Below are 24,436 nucleotides of genomic sequence, written 5' to 3' on the forward strand. Positions count from 1 at the left end.
GTTAATCCTCAGAATATGTCATTAAATCTTAAACCAGTCCTCATAAATTGATTGTAATTAACTTTTAATGTGGTTAGATGCCATTCAATTGCTTCCTTTTATTATAGATTAATTTTTTTAATTTTTATTGTTGAACTAATAGGATCCTAATTCATGACTTAATTTTAGAATACCATGGAGTTCTGAAATCATTTGCATTTTCAGTGAGAGGGCAGGCTTATCACTGCTACATACAATATTTCTATGCCTGGTTCATTTGAAAATGTTTTCTATTTCAACTGCTTCATTGTTTCAGGAATTACAGTTGCATTGGTGACCTTTTTTGTATGCATGGCTAACATTGAACAGGATTGTTGTTCTTTCTTCTGATGCCTATATTTGCATAGTGCACATGTGATGTGCAATACACTTGGAAGATGCCACATTCACAGTGTATGATGCACTTCTATTTACGGGTAAATATCACCAACAACCTTTTCTGGTCCAATCACATTATGCTCTAATGCTGAGAATATTTGCTCTATCTATTGTACTTGAGTTTGGCTTGATTGTGTTTAAGTACAGTATTATCAGATTTGACTGGATAGCCTTTAAAACAAAGCTGTTCACTGTGCCTTGGTGCATGTGACAAAAATAAACCAAGGCATTTACACTACAGGCAAGGAAGCACACCAACATCCTCAGAAGGTTCAGGAAATTTGGCATGTCTCCAATGATTCTTAACAATTTCTATAAATGTACCATAGAAACTATTCTTTCAGGATGCATCACAGCTTAGTATAGCAACTGCTCTGTCCAATTGCTGCAGGAGCATGAATTACATAAAATAAAGTGCCTACAGAACCTGCACACTTTCTAAGGCTTCACTAAAGTCACACAGAATACTGCGGCATAATTCCAAATTTGAAAAAGTTCTGTTAAAAACATATTAAAAGTTCTAATTAAGTTCTCAATTAAGCGAGCCTTCAATTTAAAATTAATGTGTTTTCAATTTGCATCTTGATCTCCTCCCTCTTTGTTTCTAGAACCAACTTTCATATCTATTTCCTCCAATTCAGACCCTTTGACCACAATTGAAATTAATTGCTTCACCATTGGTGACCTTGCCGAGCGTTGCCAGGTTTAGAAACGGCTTTCCCAAAATTCACCATCTTGCTTAGCCCTTTCCCATCGAGAATTTCGAGGTATGTAGGTTAATTGACTGGGTAAATGTAGAAATTGTCCCTAGTGGGTGTAGGATAGTGTTAATGTGCGGGGATCGCTGGGCGGCGCGGACTTGGTGGGCCGAAAAGGCCTGTTTCCGCACTGTATATATATGATATGATATGATATATCATAGCACAAAAAGTAAGGAAATTTGTGTTTGGTAGATTATTTCTTTGTTGTAACAATGCTTCTTGGCAATAAATCTAATACCGTTGGAAAGCCTGTTTATTTCCCTTTTAAATGGTGCCACATTTGTAAGGAACATGCATTTGTGGGATGAGCAGCAGAGCTGAGTATATGGGTTGCGCCCATGAAAAATTTGCCAAATCTCTGCCAATGCCAAACAGCTTATTCTGCCATTGACTCTTGTTCGGTGTTGTTTGGTGGATTGGACGATTGAAGTCTGAAGAAACAAGACATATTGGCAATTTAACAATTTATTCATTTAATAAACAGGAGTCACAGTAGCGTGTGGAAGAACCATACACAGCCATAACAGCCTGGCACCTCCTCCTCATGCTGGTCACCAGCCTGGTCACACACTGTTGTGGGATGGCATCCCATTCTTGTCAGCACCTGGGGGTACCAGAAGCTCAAAACAAGAGTCAATAGCAACAGCAGAATAAGCTGTTTGGCATTGGCAGAGAAGATTTGGCAAATTTTTCATGGGCGCAACCCATATACTCAGCTCTGCTGCTCATCCCACAAATGCATGTTCCTTACAAATGCGGCACCATTTAAAAGGGAAATAAACAGGCTTTCCAACGGTATAAGATTTATTGCCAAGAAGCATTGTTACAACAAAGAAATAATCTACCAAACACAAATTTCCTTACTTTTTGTGCTATGTTTATAATTTATAATCTACATGGCTATTTCTTGGTATCTCCTGGGCTCACACAGGATTGAATCGTGTTTAATAATGGTCTGAAGTTCCGTTGGATATTTTGTTGAGCTAAATTTTCAGGGCAAATAAAAATACTCTGCCAAAGCAAAAATTGTTGGAAGCACAGAGCAAGTCAAGCAGAATCCATGGAGAAATAAATGGAAATGATTTTTTGGAACTGGAAAGTGAGAAAACTATATGGTTTAAATTCATGTGAGGGTTGGAGAGATGACAGAGAATATTCATAATAGTGTGTACATTAAATGTGAAATTGGTTTATTATTGTCGTGTGTATTGAGATGCAGTGAGAATTGTTGTTCTGTGTGCTGTTCAGGCAAATCATGCTATACATAAGTACTTCAAGATAGCACAAGAGAGAAAAGGAAATAGAATATAGTGTTACAACTATAGAGAATGAATGTATAGGGAAGAAAAGTGCAAGGCTACCACAACATTGATTAGGAATTTATCCTTGGCATAACAGTCTGATAACTGGGAAGAAACTGTCCTTGAATCTGGTGGTACGTACCAAGTTTTTGTATCTTCTGTCTGATGGGAGAGAGCAGGTGAGAGAGAGTGACTGGGTTGTGAGTGTTTTTTGAATCCGTGGCTTTTTTCTAAGCAGAGTTAAGTGTAGACAGTTGGCGGAAGGGGTGATGGTGGGTGGGTGCGGGAAGGCTGTTTTGCACGATGGACTGGGCTGTGTTCACAACTCTGCAATTTCTTGCTACTAAGCCGGCTCAATGTTTCATCATTGTTTAGTACAGTAGTGTCATCTACAAACTTTGAAAGCAGAATTTGGCTGAGTTTACTTTGTAGCCCCTTATAGCATGCAAGCCTTGCCACAGTTGACAACCATATATGTGGTTAGTCTGGGACTCTAGTTTGATCTGTTATTGGCTCTTGGCATCCCTGATACCTTGCAAATGTCATACCTAAATTTCCTGTACAGGTTTGGAGCCCTCTTGGTTGAAAAACTCAGTCTTAAACTCAATTAGAGATTGGATCTCATGGTATGCCCATGGGTTGGGGAACACTTGGATCGACTACATTGGCATGCAGTCCTCCACACACGTTCTGATAGTCTGTAACAGCAGTGGCTTACTCATTTCAGTTGAATACTGAATCTTTGGTTGAGTATCAGTAATTGAGGGTTGAGGCCTCTGGAAGGACAGGAGACATGTTAGTGGTATTTGGTAGCACTCTCTTGAGGTTGGCTGGGTTGAAGTTCCCGTATATAATGGACCAAGACTGCATACAACATTTCAAGGCTATCAGTAGACGGTTCAGTATTTAGTATAGTAATTGCTGTCAAGGTGACAATTATTTTTAAAAGACATCAATTGAAGACAGAATATGGGAAATAAAAAGAAATTGAAAATACAGGTACTATCAATATATGAAGGAGGGGGGGAGGGGAGGGGACTGTTCAATTTGATATTGTGTCCAGATTGAAGATGTGATATTGTTTCTCAAGCTTTCATTGTGCTTTGGAGCAGTGGAGAGAACTGAAGGTAGAGGTCAGAACTGTAATGAAATAGAAAATTTGAGTGCTAGGCTGCTGGAAACGTTGAAGTGCCTTTGAATATTGAATGGAAGAGTTCTGCAAAATTGTCACCCAATCTGCAATTGGTTTCTCCAAAGTAGAAGAGACCACATAGTGAACATCGAATACAGAGCCTTAAAGTGGAGGAAGTTTCAAGTTGAATTGCTGCTTCACCTGAAAGGTCTGTGCAGATCCCTGGATTGTGGACACAGAAAAATTAGAGGTGCCTGCATGAGAAGAGAAAGAGGTTGGTGGAGGTGAAAGAACAGATTAAGGATTTGTAGAAGGATTAGACCTTTCAAAATGCTGCAAAGGAAGTGCAAGGAGAAAATGTTGCTGGTGATAGAATTCCTTTGAAAATGTTGGAAATGATGGATGCTGAACTTAAAATGTGGAGGTTGGTGAATTGAATACAAAAGGAATCCCAGAAGGACGGCGGTGCAGAGGCTGAGACAATCAGTGCAGGAAATGGAGGTGAAACACTTACCCTGAAACGGCAGTGCTGTTTCCTTCTCAAATGCTGTTTGACCTGCTGAGTAGTTTAGTTTAGAGATACAGTGAGGAAACAGGCCCTTCGCCCCACCGGGTCAGCGCCGACCAGCGATCCCCACACACTAATACTATCCTACACGCACTAGGGACAATTTTTACATTTACCAAGCCAATTTACCTACATACCTGTACGTCTTTGGAGTGTGGGAGGAAACCGAAGATCTCGGAGAAACCCCACACGGTCACGGGGAGAACTATAAACTCCGTACAGACAGCACCCGTAGTCGGGATCGAAGCCGGGTCTCCGGCGCTGCAGGCGCTGTAAGGCAGCAACTCTACCGCTGCGCCACCGTGCTGCCCCTTGCAGTACTTGCAGCATTCTGTTTTTGATTCACATTTCCAGCATCTTCATTTAATTTTCCCCCAAGTTGCTGCTAGTTGGTGAACCAAATGCATTAGCATGTGTTTAGTGGCATGAAGATTTCACAGTGAGTGTCTGGAATCCATACTATCTGTGCTGCCAAGGATAGTAATGGAAGCAGATTATTTAGTAGCATTGAGTTAAGCAGGGGAATAGGACTGGCTGGATTATACTTAAATCAAACTGGTATAGATGTAACGGGCTGAATGGCATTCTTCCATGCCACCATAATTGTTTGATTCTGTAGTCGGTCTGCTGAAAATGCATTGTCTAATTGTCATTTGAATTAAAGGAGTAACAGATGTTCTGAATATGCCTTTCATTTTTTAGCTCTAGTATGGAGCTTCATGTTATTTTTAACTTGCATTCAGAGGTTGGCGCATGACATTTTTTAACAAGTGTATAGAACACTTATCTCAAGTTCTTTCCATATCACTTCTTTCAGAAAATAAACAGACGACTGCATTTGTCCAAAACCAAGCACAGTAAATTTAATGAGTCTGGCCAGCTCGCATTCTTCTATCTGTTTTCTTTTATATGGGGAGGAAGCATATTGACAGGGGTAAGTATATAATTAAAAAATATATTTGTTTCTATAATCTATACCAAGTAACTTTAAATTTTATTGACTTTCTTTTTAAAATCTTACTTTACAGGAAAAATTTGCAACAGATGCCAATCTTTTGTGGGAAAAATACCCACACGCACACATGTTGTAAGTACGTTTTTCTAAGTTTTACATGGAAAGGTTGTTTTGAAAAAGCATTATCCATGGTACATCTGAAACCAGAATAATTTGTAGTTATAAGCACTATGTTTAACCTGAAAGCATTTAATTCCTTCATTCAAATTGAGGGAATGTTATGGGGTGATGTTGGTTTCTGCTGTTGTTGGCATTTGGCATATCTATATAATAACATTGAGATTATTGAGCAGCTGTGATTTTTTAGTTAGTTCTGCTATAAAGCATGTTCGATGCGAATCGGATATAATGTGATCAGTGAAATTTTTGGTTCGGATTTCGAGTCAGATTTGACTTGGAGGTCACGTTAATCTTATTCATTTCAATTAGAGCATGAGTTGAGTTATAGAGTAAAGAAAAACAGACATATCCGAATTGTGGATGTGAAATTCATCCCTTAATGAGGAAGAATATTTGTTTCTTTTGCCCCCGATAACCTACAAAAGTGAAACATTTATTTAAAATTGTATTTTATTTGAGAAAGTAAGTAGGAGTGGGCCAGTTAGCCCCTCAAGCTTGCTCCACCATTCAATATGATTATGGCTGGTTTGTCCCGTATCATCTCTTCTGTGTCAGTTACCTTCAGCCTTCAATTCCCAGATCTTTTAAAAATGTACCTGCTTTTTCTTTAAATGCCCCCTCCCTCATAATCCAGCCTCCACATCCCTCTGGGATAGAGAACTTCAGAGATTCGCTATCCTCTGCAAAAGGTTGTTGCTATACACCTCAGTTTTAAATAACACCCTTCCTTGTTGCAATGTCCCCTTATTCAAGATTCTCTCAACGTTTCAACATCTGCCCTGACATGTCCCTAAAGGATCTTATCTGTTTCATAGAAACATAGAACGTAGGTGCAGGAGTAGGCCATTCGGCCCTTCGAGCCTGCACCGCCATTCAATATGATCATGGCTGATCATCCAGCTCAGTAACCTGTACCTGCCTTCTCTCCATACCCCCTGATCCCTTTAGCCACAAGGGCCACATCTAACTCCCTCTTAAATATAGCCAATGAACTGGCCTCAACTACCTTCTGTGGCAGAGAATTCCACAGACTCACCACTCTCTGTGTGAAGAAATGTTTTCTCATCTCGGTCCTAAAAGACTTCCCCCTTATCCTTAAGCTGTGACCCCTGGTTCTGGACTCCCCCAACATCGGGAATAATCTTCCCGCATCTAGCCTCTCCAACCCCTTAAGAATTTTATATGTTTCTATAAGATCCCCCCTCAGTCTTCTAAATTCCAGCGAGTACAAGCCTAGTCTATCCAGTCTTTCTTCATATGAAAGTCCTGCCATCCCAGGGATCAATCTGGTGAACCTTCTCTGTACTCACTCTAAGGCAAGAACGTCTTTCCTCAGATTAGGAGACCAAAACTGCACACAATACTCCAGGTGCGGTCTCACCAATGCCCTGTACAACTGCAGTAGAACCTCCCTGCTCCTAAACTCAAATCCTCTTGCTATGAATGCCAACATACCATTCGCTTTCTTCACTGCCTGCTGCACCTGTACGCTTGCTTTCAATGACTGGTGCACCATGACACCCGACTGGTGCACCATGACACCATCAGTTTCAATTTGATCACCCCTCATTCTTCTAAGATCCAGAGAGCTTGGATCTAATTTCTGTAGCTACTCACCACCCTCTCTTCCCAGGAATTAGCTGAGTGAATCATATCGGCATGCTGTGAACTAACAGGTGGAAAATAACTATTGTCTTTTTAATTTGTTGGGAGAAATTGCAAACCGTTGTCAATCTATTGATTCTTGTTCAAAAATGTGTGGAGGTTAAGATGAGCACTTTAATCACACTTCCCACCACCAATAAATGTATTAATACTTGTTCATAAATGATCACCATCTCGGTGGAATTTTGGAGGTCTCTGGACTCAACGGATTTGAGCAAGAGTTAAAGCTTTAGAAGAGACGAGGAAGAGAATATAGCTTTGACATTTAGCCTTACTCCATCGTAACATCAGAAGTGGCGATGTTTGTTTTTTAAATGCATTGGTTTGCTTCACTTGCAACACTTTGTATCATGAAAAAGGCCATACAGCAAGAACTGGTCAAAGTTCAGACTTAACTGATAAGTGGCACAAATAGAAACATAGAAAATAGGTGCAGGAGTAGGCCATTTGGCCCTTCGAACCAGCACCGCCATTCAATGTGATCATGGCTGCTCATCCAAAATCAGTACCCCGTTCTGGCTTTTTCCGCATATCCCTTGATTCCCTTAGCCCTAAGAGATGTTAGCTGTTGTTGTTTAAATGCTGGGCAATGTTAGATTCTGCTTTGTTTTCCAGAAACTGTAACATTGTTACTATTATTTATATAACTTATGGTTTGTACTTACGATATTGTTTGGTTCAGCTTTCAGGTGAAATTTTTCTACATTTGCCAGATCGCCTATTGGCTCCATGCGTTACCAGAGCTCTATTTTCAGAAAGTTAGAAAGGTGATTATATGCTGACGTTATTTTTACACTTTAATATTTAAAACTAAATGCAACAAAATAATTTTCAACTTCTGCATACTTACTGTGGAATGAGAATAGGGTCATGTTTAGAAATATATATTTTTTGTTAATCCTCTGGTTCCCCAAGGAAGCAGTGTGAAGCAACCCCCACTGATACTAACTTTTAACATTCAAGAAGAATCTTAAATCAAATTCCACCTGATCCAACACTCCATTCCTTGCTGGGTTGTAAGATTTTCTTTTCTCCATAAATATTGTAAAACCCACAAATATATTTTTTGAAAAACAAATGACTTTCACTGTTGTGACTGCTCCTTTATCAGTAATGTGGCTCATTAAAGGGCTCTTTTATTCTACCGTTTCTTTTCCTAAGGCTATTTTTTTTGTAGACCAGGTGATTATTTATTTTTAATTTCATCTTCCTTTGGGGCATTGAATATAATGCTAACTGGTGCAATTAATTTTATTTATAGAACTGATGAACAAAAGCAGTTAAGGATGATGAGAAAAATAGGGATTAGCACAGCAACTGCATGAAGCAATTATTTTGATATTGACTCATTCTTGTTTTCATGTTTGGTGAAACTGAGTTTCTGTGAAGTTCAACTTTTCTATCTGATGCTTCTGCAATTCATTTGGTTACCTTGCATATCTTTCAGTGACTATGAACTTGGATACTCATCAGTAATGATTACTGATATTTGTTGTACAGTTTCTGCTAATCAAGATTTATCTCTACAGGAATCAATTATAATCATGTTGATTTGCAAATGATCAGTTAGTGACGATCCTGGTGGATTAGGTGAATAAGGTTGAGATAACGTCATGATGGTGTGTCAGTCACGATACTTTGTTGAATCTTTCTGTGGCAGATTAATTCATCCATTACATGACCTAGTCAAATCTTATGTGCTTTAGGGACATTGGTTTTTTTTAAAAGTCTGATTCAATAATTAGAATGATACTGTAGACCTGCCTTTTGCAATCTGATTCTTTCCTAATTGCCTCCTGATAACATTGCGTATCAGTACTATTGTGACTAAAATGCTCCTTGCCAAACAAGCATCTTACCAGAGGTTTATGTTCAGAAATGGCATGGATTTAACTGCAGTGTTTATGTGCAACTGAGAATCCTACGTTTTTCTGCCTCAGCTCAGAATTTGGTTAAGTGGAATGTGGCCATATGTTTAGAGAAAAAAAATACACAATGTGTTCAGGAAACTGCAGCAGCCTATTTTAATTTTTCATTAGCCTGGCTTATAGATTCTTACAAAGGTTGCTGTCTACATTCACCAGCTGCTCAGTTGATCAAAGAACAAAAAAGGATATGGAATTCAAATTAATTTCCTTATAAATTTACTGTTTTTGAACATGAACAAGATAGCTTGCAAATGAATGCTTTCCACGGCAAATTTAGAGTAAATTAATAAGTGTTTGTCAGAATTTTATTCATTGAACCAAGATATTCAGCTGACTTAACAGACCATGAAGAGGTGTAAATAATTAATTGCTACTTCGATGTAGTGGAGTTATACGTGAATTGATCTGCACAAATTCCAGAATGCTTCTGGAATAGATTTCAAATTATGGCTAAAACTGCCATTTTAATATTGACAATTTTAAGGAGATTGATTTTGAATGCAAGGAAATGATGTGTGGACTTTTTTTTTGCATCATTGTGTATCATTTATTTTATTGGTAAATTATGTTTTTATTTTCATGTTCCTTGAAGTCCTCCCATGCCATTCCTCCAGTAAGAAAGCAGGTGGGCAGAAAACTGAGCAGTCTGTTTCAAAGCCTCCTTTAGTTCTCCAACTTCCTTGTAAGATGTGCAACAATGGCTGCAGCGATACTCCTGACTTCTCCCTCCCTCCAGGGAAGTACCAAGTTTCCTCTCAGCATTATCTTCTGGCATTGTGAACAGTATCAGCTCTGGGGAAATGTAGAACAAATCTGCATCCCTGCTTCATGATGCTCATTGTGTCTTTTCAACTTAAGTTCTGTTCCTCATTTGTTTCAAATTGTTAAATCTTACAGGAGGATATCGCTCGACAGCTGTACTACATTTGCCTTTACATATTCCAAATCACTGGTGCCTATGTATTAACGTAAGTTTTTAACCATGTGTCTAGTGCAGAATTATTTTAAATTTAGATCACAATTTGGATTTATTTTTGTATAGTGGAACTTTGATTATCTGCCAAAAATGCAAAAATGATCTTCGTTCCGATTCCTTCACTCCATATTGTTTTGGAAAATGGTGGGTAATCGAGATTCCCTTGAACAAAAAATGTTTGATCCACCTTGCATTCTGTTTCTTTTTGGATCTGTATTGAGCTCTCTTCAAGGTTGCAGAAGATATTTTGAAAAGAAACACAATGTCAGGAAAGCTACCTGTTGATCAGTACACACCACCTGCATCCCCTTTCTCTACTGATTTCTCCTAACTCCTGCTGTTAGTGCCTTGCTCCCTTTTGCACATTGTTCTCCTTGCATTCTTTTCCTTTAAAATCTTTTGACTGGTAGAAAATATAACAATCTAAAAGATTTCAAAAGAAGTGGTACACAGTTAGCCCATTCTGAAAATATGTTTTCATTGCTCTCTGCTGGAGGGCCTACTCCTTTTTGCAGTTCTGATAGCTCTTGGAGATGAAATGAGCGCATATGATCCAAATTCCATTTAATTTTATCAGGATGCATATCTTTTAGGTAATATTGCGGCTTAAAGAATGGACTTTGCCTTTTAAATATTCCCTAACCTTAATGATTCTGCTTAAACAATTTTGAATGTGGAATGTTGACAAATACACTTGGTCTCAATGTCAGCTTAAAAGTCCAGGCAAATTGACATTTGCTCTGATGTCGTTTATCCATTGGTTACACAATAAAACTTGCTAAATCAACTTTGAATAAACCCGTTTCCTGCAAATTGTTAAAATGCAGAGAAATATTTCTGCATAATATATATATTTTTGACCACATTAAACCAATACTAAATTTGTTAGCAAATACGTCATAATTAAAAATTAAAAGCAAAACATCGCAGGTTGGAAATCGGTGATAAAACACAAAATGCAACAAATACTGAACAGATCAGGCAGTATCTGAAGCGAGAGCTCTTATTTTTCAGGTTGATGATATTTCATTATAACATGAAAGGTTTGATTATGGATGGCACAGTGGCGCAAAGGTAGAGTCGCTGCCTTACAGCGCCAGAGCCTGGGTTCACCTGACTACCGGTGCTGTCAGTACGGAGTTTGTACATTTTCCCTGTGACTGCAGGGGTTTTCTCCGAGTGCTCCAGTTACCTTCTACTTTCCAAAGTCGCGCAGGTTTGTAGGTTAATTGGCTTCTATAAATTGTTTGTAGTGCATAGTGTAGAACTAATGTAAGGCTAATTGCTGGTTGGTGCGGACTCGGTGGGCCAAAGGGTCTGTTTCCATGCTGTGTCACTAACTAAACGAACTAATTTTAAGGAGCAGAAGAAAGATGGGTGAGGCAGAAATAACATGGGACATGCAGGAGAGATTAAATTATAAAATAAATTAAAGAGCAAGGTTAAAGTGATGATAAAAGCATTGGTGTATAACAAAATTTGTAGGATGTACAAATGGATATCTGAAATTGCAAGCAGAATAGAAAAATTTGGGTTTTTTTGTAAATGTGATTTATGAATACTGGATTGGTACCTCCATTTAAAGCATTTAGTTTTTTCGAGGCAAATAATTTCAGAATTGATGTATGTAATGAAACTACTAGCAAGGGAAAAACAAATTACAGAAAATGTGAGAAATACTCAGTGTAGCATCTCTGGAAAGAAAAACAAAGTTTACTTTCAATTTCATAATCTTCAGGTATAAATTCAGTTCATTGATCATCAGCCTAAAACAGCGGTCTGTCATTTCTAAGTACTGTACATGTAATTTTGGGACTCGGCTTAAAATGGATTTTGGAGTTTACTTTCTGTGCTTACTTGCTGAATTCCCCTTGGGCAGAATCATGCATAGATTCCCCATAATTTGGGCTGAGAAATTAGCTTTGTGCTGTGTTAGTCCTGGCGCAGGATCTGAAAGCTCATTTATTTTCATTTGGAAAAATGGCCTACAAGGAGGAGAAGGGAAAGAAAATAATGATGAATTTAAAAATATATATTGTGGTTTAAATTATAATTTGGTTTTGTTTACAAATGCTTAATGAATCAAATTGTAACTTTTAACAGTGAAAATTTTGATAGAAAACATATCTAGGGACGAGGCTACTATGTTCACTATCAAGGACTTGCTTCCAAAAGTATTTCATGACCAGGATTTTTTTCTGGAGTACTTACATATTGTTGGAGGCCCGTCACTGCTCAGGGCCTTACTGTTCAATCCTGGCCCATTTGGACAAGCAGTTCTATTTCCAGCTATGTTCATGGGAATGGGGGATATGGGCAATGAGTATAATCAGGCCCATTACATTTGTTTCTGTCTCCACAGATGCTGCTTGTACTGCTGAGTATTTCTATCATTCTGCTTTTATTTCAGATTCCCAGCATCTGCTGTATCTTGCATTTATGTTCTCTGTTGTGGGACTGGGCCTTAGTGACCATGAAGCTAAAAGCGGGAAATAGTCCAAGATTAATTTTCCTGTACATTATCCATGCCTTCTGCTGGAAGGTGTAAGTAAGTTGATGTTGGGCCAGGACAACATACAGTTTGTAAGTCGGCTAGGCTACATGGTCAGCCTGCAACAGTTGTCCAAGCTTATTCCTATCAGCAGCCATTTTGCTTAATATATTAGAAGGCACCTCTAGAAAGTCATTCATTGGATTATATCCCCTTGGTAAATATAATTACAATTGGTCGAATAGAGGGACTAATGATAGTTTTAAACAAATTGTTTACTAGGATCTGTGGTTTTGCTTTATAGTATTCAGAGGAGTGATTTTGTTGCTTCAGGTTAGTAGTCAATGCACTGCTTTAACCACCCTCGCCTCTTTTTAAATGTATTCCTTGTGTATAGTAATGCCAAAGTTTACCATGTCCAAAATGAAAATATATTGTGGTGCATGTTTTGTCCTTGTGATAGCTTTAAATAGACTCTTTATACCTGTGAACACTATTCAAATGAAATGCACTAGTGTGCCTGTTTCAAGGTTGGTATTTTCTTTAGAATGAAACAGTTATTCCAGCGTATTGTTTAGAAGTATCGAAAACCTTTATTTAAGCTGAATTTTATTTGTGCTTTGTTTTGGTCACAGCCTCCACAGATTGGGGTTGATTCTCTTGGTGCCGCATTACCTGGTAGAGCTTTTGTTTCATGCATCACGACTATTTTACTTCAGTGATGAAAACAAGCAAAAAGGGTAAGAATACTTTTGTGACCTTTCTTTAGGAATACGATCTGTCAAAAGTTTTGGAGTACAAGCAGTCATTGTTTTTCTCTGTATTTAGGATCATGACTAGGCAACTTTATCCAGTAAGAAGTAGCTTCAATCTTCAGTCCCGGTTAACTCTTGGGCTGGAGAGGAAAATGATTGTTCGTGTTTTGTTGTTGATAAAATGAAAGTGTTGAAGGCAAGATTTGGTTCAATCAGCATCTCTCCTCATCAGAAATCGTGTCTATCTTTCCACATAAACAGTAGTAAGATTGCTGTGATTCATTACATGACATTGGAGGGGAAGCTCTAGCATTGTGGGAGCAGGGGAGCAACAGCATTTGGGGTTGAAAAACAGCCAGTTGAAATAAATGGGAGATTTTAATGAAGAAGAAGAAAGGGCAAGAAATAGAAAACTAACAAATTAAGAAAACAAACAAAAACATTGGCCCCAGGTATTTGCAATAAAAACAGACATGGTGGGAGCCATAGAGAGGGAGGAACATTTCATGTTTTAAAGTAATGGCTTTGCATTAGAACTGGAAAAGTTAAATATTTTCCGAGGCAGAGAAGGAAGAACTAGTGAAATAATTAGGGCTTGATCTGGAGGAAGTGTAAATAAGACTAGTGGAGATATAATCTCATGACAGCTCTCTCAGAAAATGCACCCACTGATTATTCATTGAAATTCTGAAGCTCCCCTTGTTGAATGTGCAAGGCTATAAATTTCAAAATTGAACGATTGTGTGCTGTTCCTTGGGCATCAAGGTCACAATTAAAGCGATGAGTGACAATATACATATAGTTTCTAAAATTTTAGAATCCCAAGTAAGTTCAGGGTTAGGATTGTGGGTCAAATAGAGGTTGGATTTCAAAATGCACTCATCCAATTTGATTTTATGCTCCTTGCCATAATGAGGTGACTTTCTGAGAAATATGTAAGTTCTAAATTGTTAGAAATAGAAATAAATCATTGTTTCACCAGGAAAGATATCTTCCATACTTGGGATTGTTACAATGGATCTTTGTTGGGGAAATATAGAAATGTCACTTTTTCCAATTGGAAAAAGCTATCATCAATTTAAAATCGTCGCTATGTTTATGGATGGCCAATTTAAGAAAATTTATGATCCTGGACTATAAAATGCTTTACCATGGAGTAGTTGACCTAAGATGAAAAGTTAAGAAATTTTACTACATCATGCCATTCAGTTATAAAGTAACATACAACTGATGATGATGGGAATAATTTCAACACGACAAATGTTGAATGAGCACCTGAAAATAGATTGTATAAATAACCTCATAGAAACTTCTGGAAGCATTTGACATGTCGGGGGAGGGAAGAACAGTTTGTATTTCTGTTGACTTTCAATAGATGAGATTTTAGAATGATCATTTAGAAATGTGAACACTGTTCCTCTCTCCACAGATGCTATCTGATGTGCTGAGTATTTTTAACATCTATTTTTAGTCCACATTTCTGAAATCTGTAGCACATTGCTCTTGGATATGATTATCTTGATAAAGTGAAAGTTTAACAATCAGTTACAAAATGCATTTCTTTTCTCCTAGTTTCACTCTGTGGGCTCTGCTTTTTGTAATGGCCCGCCTTCTCACTTTGACCTTGTCTGTTCTCACTTTTGGCTTTGGCCTGGCGAGAGCAGAGAATCAAGACTTTTCAATGGCAAATGGAAATTTCAACACACTGACTGTCAGGTATGCTAAAAGGTGTAGTTCAATATTTAAAAAAATGTTGCACCCATTGTTAGAATGAAAATATAGTTGTGATATTTGGCATGGGTAAGAATTACTCATCATAGAGAGGGAAAGAGAGTCATATGGCAAAGAAACTCATTTATGTCAACCCATTCCCACAGGGCAGAAGATGCTTGATGCCCCTCATGAAGGGGCTACACAGAGGTTTGGTGTTCATAAGCTGGGAAGAATGTGTACTCTGAGGGTTAGGTGAAGTCGGGTTGGTAGAACCACTTTTACCATTACAAACCAGAAGAGCCAAATGGCATTTTGCATTACATTTCTTGTGCCCGAGTTCCAATAATTTAGGTTATTTTGTTAGACTAACACAACTACAAAAGATTGCCCAGACTAGCTAATTTATCTGTCTAGCTAATTTAATACTAGTTTGAAGTAAAACAAGGCAATCACATTTTAAAGGATGAATATGATTTATTTCTTTACGTTTAGACATGCCATGAATTGACAAGCAGGTTGAAAACTTATTTTGTTTATGTAAGACCCCGCTATAAAAAAAGCTTTGTGTTGTGGGATAACTAATGGAAAAGAAAACGTTAGTTTAGTTGGTCATGAGTCTTGCCGTAGAACAAATGTTTGTTCATTTGACTACCACAGAATGAGTTTTCTAAATGTCCTGCTTCAACTAAGTGCTCATTGGCTCTGTTTCATTAAGTGTACAGCTAACAGTAATTGTGATGGGACAATTTATTTTTCTGTGAAAATGTATTGATAAAATTGAGAAATTCTAGCTTTCTTGTAAGCTTTTTTTAGTATAACAGATCACGTATGCAAGGCAGCAGTTGTAGTTTTGTCAGTGTCTTTTCCCTTGGGAAATTTTGAGGTATCGACTTTAGACATGCTTTTCGTAGGGTATCTAATTTCAATGACATGTATTTAAAAAAATTGTGGGAGTACCCTTCCTAACATACTTTATAAAAAAGATGGAAGATAAAATAGTATATAATGTAATAATGTTGTATATATGACTAATTCCTAAGACTCGTCCTATGCTAACCAGTAACTCGCCACTAAAAGCTGAATGAAGGCTCTCTTGTGTTACTTTCCCTCAGAAATGTACTTGTTTTTTGGAGGGAAACATTGCAAGGGAATGACTCCATGGATCCTGTGGCGTGGTTCCCAGAACAGACTGCCCCGCTTGTCTGGCAAAATACCTCATCGCCAGAACTCACCAACAAGCACCAAGACCTGGCTTGGCTGGCGGTGAGGGGAGCCCTCCCAGTCAGATCTGCCGCCAGAACCTCACTACCGGCGCACGCTGCCTTCGGGACGGCTGCTACGGAGAGGAGACGGTGGCCCACCTCTTCACAGAGTGTGGATTTGCCAAGGGAGTCTGGAGAGGTCTGCAGGGGTCCCTGTCACGATTCATTCCGAGCAGCTCCGTCACAGAGGACTCTGTGATCTACGGACTGTTCCCAGGGACGCATTCGGAGACCGACATCGAGTGCTGCTGGAAGGTCATCAACTTGGTGAAAGACGCTCTTTGGTCTGCCCGATCCTTGTTGGCCTCCCAGCGGAGCGAGCTGTCCATCAAGGAATGTTGCCGACTGGCCCGCTGCAGAGTGCAGGAGTACGTGCTGAGGGACGCACTGAAGCTTGGTGCAGCCAACGCCAAGGCCCTGTGGGGGAGGACCACAGTCTAGGGGCCTTCCGCTGCTGGACATGGGGGGCAGGGTGTGGTGGAGACGCCCTTCCACATAAGGGATACTGGGTTAATGTCTGTAAATGTAAGTAAATGCCTGGAAATTTGGAAGTGAATGCCTGTATCGAATGTGTAACCTCCGGAAATGTCGGATGGGTTTGTTTAAAAAGATGTTTTGTAAGCGATATTTATTACTTGAATAAAGTATTTTCTGGGGGAAAAAAAGGTTCTCCCAGGACGAGGCTATCCCATTGCACTTCGGGTGTGCTGACGCCTGCGATGTCCCCAAATGCGGGATACTCGACCGCAAAATTTGTGGTAGTGCGGGACTGCGTTCGCGCTCTCCCCTGGTTTACAAACTAAAAAGAGAATTAAACCTTCTCGCTCAAACGCAAAAAAAAAACATTGCAAGGGCAAATGACAACAGATATACAATTGGAAAATCAGCATGCAGAGAGTTGTATTTGGCCTGTACAGTATTGTGCTCAGATGCAACTTATTACCCAGTTTTAGTTGTGAGTTACAATTTTTTTAAATTTCCGGATGATACATTGTTAAAGAAATATAATTATAATTTGTGTTATAATCAATTAGTGGCATAGCCTTCTAAATTCCATATTTGTATTTTTACTTTGAATAATCAAATGGTTCATTAACCTGCGGGTGCCTCTATTTGAACAGGATTAGTTGCTTAGCAGCTATTTGTTTAACACAAGCATGGATGATGTGGAAGTTTATTAACTTCCAGCTGAAGAAGTGGAGGGAGCACACTCAGAATCAGATCCCTAAAAAGAAAGTAGCCAATACCAAGAACAAACCATCAAAAAAAGAATACAAGTGTAAGTATTAAACCAGGAAAGTTTAATTACATGTGGCTTGCTAATTTTATTTTTGAGCAAATCTCTGAGCAATCAAAAGTGGTCTTCATAATTACCCAAACAGGAGTATAAACTTTCTTGCCCATCCCCTCTTTGTAATTCGTGCTGGTGTTCCAGTACATTGCAGGAGGATTTCTCCAGAGCTAGATGTGAATTGTTTGCATAAGCGGTGAAAAAGGTCTCGGGCCACGGGACCCCTTGCTGCATTGGTATTTTGCATCATCTTGTACACATCTCAGAATTACATAAACTTTTAATTAAAGCCCTTCAAGACCGCTTCACCATTTAACTTTGTGGCTGGTACAGCTTAAATCCATCCACATTACTGTCATCATAATCCCATATTTCCTTGGCATCCAATAAATAAATAAATTTAAGGCCTTTAATACATTGTTGCACTTTATTAGAGTAATGTATTTTGTTAGATCTGACTTTCTGCAACAGCATATTATCTGCTTTATTTTGAGTACAGGCATACCATGAAAGATCTGAAATATAAATGAAAATTGCCAAGCGTACTAATTGGCTTGTACAAAAGTTACTCTGTTAAAAGTATAAAGTTTAAACCATTTACTAATTACTTTCTTTCCATTGGTCTTTTTCCTCAAGGCACAAGTGGTCACAACATTTTTCCATTGGTTCCTATAATTAAACAACTGGTCACCTTTCCTGATATAATGGCATAGGAAAAACATATAGTCTGCCTTTATATACGTATAGACTCTTTAATGATGTAATTAAACATGTCAATGAACCTTTAATGCACAGAGTTATGCTGTATAGGAAGTTAAACTATTATTAGTTATTCTTAGAAGTAATTGCTCATGAAGCAAACATTGAAAATCAATATAAATTTGCATCATTTAATTGCAGCTGGATAATACTGTGGATTTGGGATTCCTAATTATTTATTGCTAAATTCAAAGATTTCTATTGAATGCAAACCTCTGTAAACTCAAAGTTAATCTGCAAGTCGAAACGATAGTAAAGAAAGCAAACTCAATGCTAGCATTTATTTCAAGAGGGCTTGTATACAAAAACAGGATGTAATGCTGAGGCTCTATAAGGCGCTGGTAAGGTTGCATTTAGAATATTGTAAGCAATTTTGGGCATCATATCTGAGGAAGGATGTGCTGGCTCTGGAAATGGTCCAGAGGAAGTTTACAAGAATGATCCCAGGACTGAGTAGGTTAATATATGATGAGCATTTGTTGGCACAGGGCCTGTACCCGCTGGAGTTCAGAAGAATGAGGGGGGACCTCATTGAAACATACAGAATAGTGAGAGGCTTGGATAGTGTGGATGTGGAGAGGATGTTTCCACAAGTGGGAGAATAGGAATAAAGGTCATAGCCTCAGAATTAAAGGACGTTCTTTTGGGAAGGAGATGAGGAGAAATTTCTTTAGTCAGAAGGTGGTGAATCTGTCGAATTCTGCCACAGAAGGCTGTGGAGGCCGTCAGTGGATATTTTTAAGGCAAAAATAGATAGATTCTCGATTAGTACATGTGTCAGAGGTTATGGGGAGAAGGCAGGAGAATGGGGTTAGGAGGGAGAGATAGATCAGCCATGATTGAATGGCGGTGTAGACGATGGGCCGAATGGCCTAATTCTACTCCTATCACTTATGACCTTGCATGTTTTAAGCAGATAGCTTTTGCATTCTTAACAATGGTGTTTTTCAAATGTTTTTGCAGCAAACGCATCTAATGGGACAATGAAGACAGAATGTGGAACATCACCACGGGCAAGGAAAGCAAAAACCTCATGAAGTTGGATTATAAAATGAGAATTTTCAAGAGAAAGAAAACTCTGAATAATCTCACTTGTCTCATCAAAGCTCAGCCTTAAACCACTCTACTTTCATCATTTTTTGCTGATCAGGAGTTAGGCAGACAAATTGATGACTACCCTCCCCTCCCCCCCTGTGAGAGCTCTTCTTATGCAAAGAGAAATGGTGTCCCACACAGAGCTGTTTACCAAATTCTCAAATGATAAAGCTCTACTCTGATGCGCAGTTTTTTTGTGCTGTTGTCAGTTTTGGATGGACCTAAATGATGAAAATGTAGCTGTGGTAAAGGGGGTGAGAGAATTCAGCCAATTAGATGCCTCTGTTAAAGGCCATCATGAGCCTTATTACCAATGCAGCAGGTGTGAATCTTTGAGCTGTAACAATATGTTCAGAGTAGTATAGAAATAATACAGAACGAATGAGTCATGTGTGTAAAACATAAGCCTGGTGAAATTCAATGAGTTAAGCAGCATCTGTGGAGGGAATGGACAGATGACCTTTTGGGTTGGGATCCTTCAGACTCACCCACTGAGTTCCTCCAGCCTTTTGTTTTTTTTGCTCAAGATTCCAGCATCTGCAGTTTCTTTGATCTTCAGTGAGTTTTTCGTGCTACTTGCATTTGAGGGACTGTGTATCATTCCAGACACCAGCAAATTGTTAGCACACATTGAAACATGAAATGTAACATTTCTTTGTACTGTATTTCTCTCTGCATCAAAAGGAGAACTCTGCCTCACCCACCAGTTATTGTGTGACAATTTCCTGCATTACACTAAAGATGCTTTGATCCCAAGAATACAACGTTGACTAAGGCCCATTTTATATTTACAGACATTTTCTCAAATCAAATATGTAATTTATTTTGCTGCAGATAATCGCAACTCATTTGGGTTTTTGCACCAGCCTCTTTGGGCACCTGGGTGTTTTTAAAGGATTGGTAAATGCTGCCATTGATACCCTAACATTTTATACATAGTTTGTTTTACTTTGATGATTTAAGGGAAATAGTCTGAATGTGTTGTGTGTTTTGACTTCCACCCCTGATGACTCCCTTCGTAAGTTTATTCAAGTGTCCTTGATTTTACTTGTAAAGAATGACCATCCAAATATAGCCTTGTTGCAGCGACAATGTAACTTGGCAAAATATTATTTCAGGGGATTTAAAAAAAAAAAGTTAATGGAGAAAGGCAGTCTGTTCTTGTCTATATAGTGTATTCTTGATCATTTTAGTCACTTTAAACTTGCCAGCGTAGTGCTTTGCCGATTGATGCATGATGGGTTCTGTGCCTTAACTTGACAAACGTTGTCTACTTCTGTAGTCTTAAAATGACGGCATCAAAGTTAAACCACTATATCGGCATTATTGATTCTTTCATCTCAAACAAAAAACTTTTACCTTGTGTTTAATAGCATTTTAAACAAATATTGTTTATTTTAATCAAAGTAAAAAGTGTTTTACTGTTCTAAAATGTCAGATCAGGAACTAGCTTGTCTTTAATGACAATTGCATCAATAGTATTTTACATGACTTATTTAAAGTAGATTATTTTCCAAACATGCTTAATTTGGAAACGACTTTGTCCTTTATGTTTCCTTCTAAGAGTTAAATGCTTTCAAACAGCTTTTTCTCTCGGGACATTCTTCTTGTTTAGGGTAATCTTTCTTCAAATCTTTACTTTTAGCCCCTTTGATTACCTGCCTTAACTAAAAAAAATCTTTACAGGATTTTGATTATTTTGGGGGTAGTTAAGCCTGTGGCTGATGGAACATCCAAGTTTTATGCATCTTCTAAAGATATTTTTTATTGATCTCCACTTTGTCATTAAAGTAGTGTAATGGGAAAATAACTCCAATTAATTTGGTTGATTTCCACTATGTGCTCTAATAAACTTGGTCAATTCTCAAATTATTATTTTTTTAAACCCAGGGGTATCTTTAAAAAAAATGATGAATGAAAGCTTGTGTAAGTACTTGTTTCGTCTTTTACAAAATTCTTCACATCCATACATACTAAGTAACATTTGTGTTGGTGTGCATTAAATCTACCAAATGAGCATGCATACACTCAGTTGTCCAATTGTAACAAATCACCACATATACACAAGTACATACTAAATGACCTTATCTGCAAGCCTATACTGACTTATTTGTATTGAATCACTGCATCGAGAGTTAATATCGTTTAATCGTAAAATATACTGCATTGAGAATTCATTGACCATGTGCCATATTGTTGTTTATGTACATAAAAAACAAATGCAAATAAAGTAAATTTGTGCACACTCCATCTATATTGAATCACCATCTTTTGTACAAAAAAATACTGCATTCAAACACTGGTATAATGCCATTGAGTAGAGTAAATGTACCTGTTTTGTCTTTCTATAAAGATAGGAAGCTGCATTGTTCTTGTAAAATTCTATGAACAATTCCATGAATTGTTTCCTAACACAAAGTTTGAGGTAAATCCCACTATTTCATACTGATTAACACAATGTGTTGGTGCCCACATTGGAGCACAGTCCATGTTTCATGCTGCCTGCTGCTGTGAATGTTGCATGTACAATTGACATACAAGAAAATAAAATTTACTGTTAGTTTTTCTCAAACTCTTGTGATTGGAGTGGAGGACAACATTTACATCCTGCCAGTAATAGCACTGTTTTCAACCTCTTGTTGTACTCCAGCTCTGACAAAGGACTATCTCTGGGAAACATGCCCTTACTGATGTGATGGTTGGAGTAATTTGCATGTAGTCGTTAGCTGTATTTTCTCTGTGGACTGGAAAAAATATGATTACTGCTGCACTTTGTTAGTGCTTTAGGGAGACAGGACATCCCGTGTGACTGACAGGATGGGCAGATTTGAACAGAATATTGATGTTATCCTTGAGGAAATACTGAAACTCCAATGGGATATCTCACAACGCAGTTATTTCCCCAGTCTATTTTCTTGCAAGTGTATATAAAATTTAATTGTCCCTTTTTGGAAATAGAAAGGGAGGCTACTATGGGTAAAGAGCAGCTTAAACTTCATTATGTTATGACCTGAAACATAACCACTTAGGTGGTTAGTGAAAATGAGAATAGTCCTGAATGTCACAAGCTTTTCTAAACTCGGTCATGTAAATGTTAATTTGTTTTTCTGATACATTTTGTGAATCAATGTAACTGTAACAGCTTGTTCCTGATGCATTTATTTCTGTGTTCGGATGAATTTATTGCCAGTGGTGAGGGCTTTTTTTCCCTCTACTGGCAAAACAGAACATAGTTCAAGATGACTTTTATTTAATTCTACACGGTTTGTCATTTGTTACATTTAGTTGTGGGTTGTAGAACATGGTATTGTGTTTCTTTTTGGTTGCTACTTCAAGCATATCTTCAAATGCCAAGCTCTGTAAATGTATGTTTGGCAGCAGGGTCTTGTGGGTTGAAAATACACCTTGAATCTGTTATAAAAACCACTATTTCTGTAATCTGAAAATAAACTTGTTGCCTCATCGGAAACATTTTTGTGACCTTTCTTCATTTTGACTTTTTTATGTTGAAAAGGGTGCCAGTAATTTCTTTGCAGACATGTGATTTGATTCTGAGAAGTGTCATATTTGAAATGAAGGATTATCCAACATATATGGGTGTACACAATTGACTATTGTGGGCTCCTTGGCCATCGGTGCCGGCTCGGATTTGTTCTATACCTCTAGTTTCCCTCTCCCCTAACTAAGTCTGTAGAAGGGTCTCGATCCGAAACCTCACCTATTCTTTTTCTCCAGAGGCTGCCTGACCCACTGAGTTACTCCAGCATTTTGTGTCTATCTTCTGTGTAAACCAGCATGTGCAGTTCCTTCCTACACTGTATAATACACAGCACAAAGAAACTGGTTGTGTATAAATACTCTCTTAATACTCAGTACACGAATGTTGCAGTTAGATATGGAGCAACAGTCTATTGTGTAAAAATGCGTAACTACTGATGAAAGTCTTGACATTGCCCATTGGCTCCATGTCAAATATTCAAATGTTCTGGAACTGAATTATCTGATAGATTAATTAGTGATGCTGCAGTTAGTTGTGTCTGTGGTTGAACATGACATCAAAGCTTCTTTGAATGTTATCCAAAAGCATTGCAGTTTTTTATTGTCGGTGGCCCCATATGGCCAAATTAACTGGTTCATCAGCAACAAGTGAACAATACTATGCATATATCTGACACTTTTAACATAGTAAAAAAATCCAGGGGATTTGGAAGATCTTTATCAAACAAAATTGACACTGAGGCATGAGACCTTTTAGGATCAAAGAGTATCTTTGCGGGCAGAGAAATGGGTCTACGTTATTTTACAGAACATTAGAATACAGCACAGGGAAAAGTCCTTCATCCCATGATGTCTGTGCAAAAAATTATGCCTACTTAAACTAATCCCTTCTACCTGTACGTTATCCATAATCCCTCCATTCCCTGTATGTTCATGTCTTTCTAAAAGTTACTTTAATGCCACTATTGTATCTGCTTCCACCAATATCCAGAACAGCTTGTTCCAGTCACCTACTAGCCACCAGATGCTCCCCACTTTATGATGCTTCGACTTACGATAATTAGACTTTGCGATGGTGCAAACGACAGCGAGCCGCAGCTCGCTTCTGGCCACGTGATCGCGTGTATTCAATGCATTTCGACTTACGATATTTTTTGTTTCCGATGGGTTTCTCGGAACATAACCCCATCGTATGTTGTGGAGCACCTTTTCCTAAAATAATAACTTGCCCCGCACATCTCCTTTTAAACTTTTCTCCTCTGTTCTTGAAGTTAAGTTCTCCAGTATTTGATATTTCCACCAAGGGACAAAAGTTCTGTCCGCCTACCTTAGCTGCCTCTCTCAATTTTATAAACCTTTGTGAGGATTCCCCTCTGCTTCTGCTGCAGAGAAAACATTCCAAGTTTGTCCAACCTCTCATCATGTCTATTTATCCTCTAAACCAAGCAGCATCTTGGTGAACACTTCTCCACCCTCTCAATTCTCCACATCCTTCCTGTAACAATTGTAACAATTTTTCTAATGTCATTTGAGTCCATTTTATTTTATGATGCAATTTTCTCCCGATCGCCTGCACTAGCATCTGGTGGACCACTCCTCAGTTCCACGAGGCTTCTAGAAAATCTGATGGGATTGACCAACTAAATCTCCCGGTCGAATGATAAAACATACTTTTTTCACAATTGCGAG

General features: G+C 38.3%; 1 protein-coding gene and 1 pseudogene across 2 annotated transcripts in view; both read left to right on the forward strand.

Moving 5' to 3' along the window:
* Positions 1-22,702, forward strand: part of LOC144604389 (translocating chain-associated membrane protein 1-like) — a 65,220-nt gene extending 42,518 nt beyond the window's left edge. Inside the window, exons 4-11 of one of the 2 annotated variants that reach the window (XM_078418736.1) lie at positions 4,997-5,113; positions 5,208-5,266; positions 7,662-7,746; positions 9,805-9,875; positions 13,010-13,114; positions 14,702-14,845; positions 17,226-17,383; positions 19,118-22,702. In XM_078418736.1, coding sequence (XP_078274862.1) covers positions 4,997-5,113; positions 5,208-5,266; positions 7,662-7,746; positions 9,805-9,875; positions 13,010-13,114; positions 14,702-14,845; positions 17,226-17,383; positions 19,118-19,191 — 813 coding nt within the window. In that variant the 3' untranslated portion in view covers positions 19,192-22,702. The remainder of the gene's footprint in view (positions 1-4,996; positions 5,114-5,207; positions 5,267-7,661; positions 7,747-9,804; positions 9,876-13,009; positions 13,115-14,701; positions 14,846-17,225; positions 17,384-19,117) is intronic. The other variant, XM_078418737.1, reaches the window with a different exon arrangement.
* On the forward strand, positions 16,745-16,894 carry LOC144604722 (U1 spliceosomal RNA; annotated as a pseudogene).
* Positions 22,703-24,436: the final 1,734 nt, after the last annotated feature.

This window comes from Rhinoraja longicauda, chromosome 22, assembly GCF_053455715.1.
Source record: "Rhinoraja longicauda isolate Sanriku21f chromosome 22, sRhiLon1.1, whole genome shotgun sequence".
Taxonomy (NCBI): domain Eukaryota; kingdom Metazoa; phylum Chordata; class Chondrichthyes; order Rajiformes; family Arhynchobatidae; genus Rhinoraja; species Rhinoraja longicauda.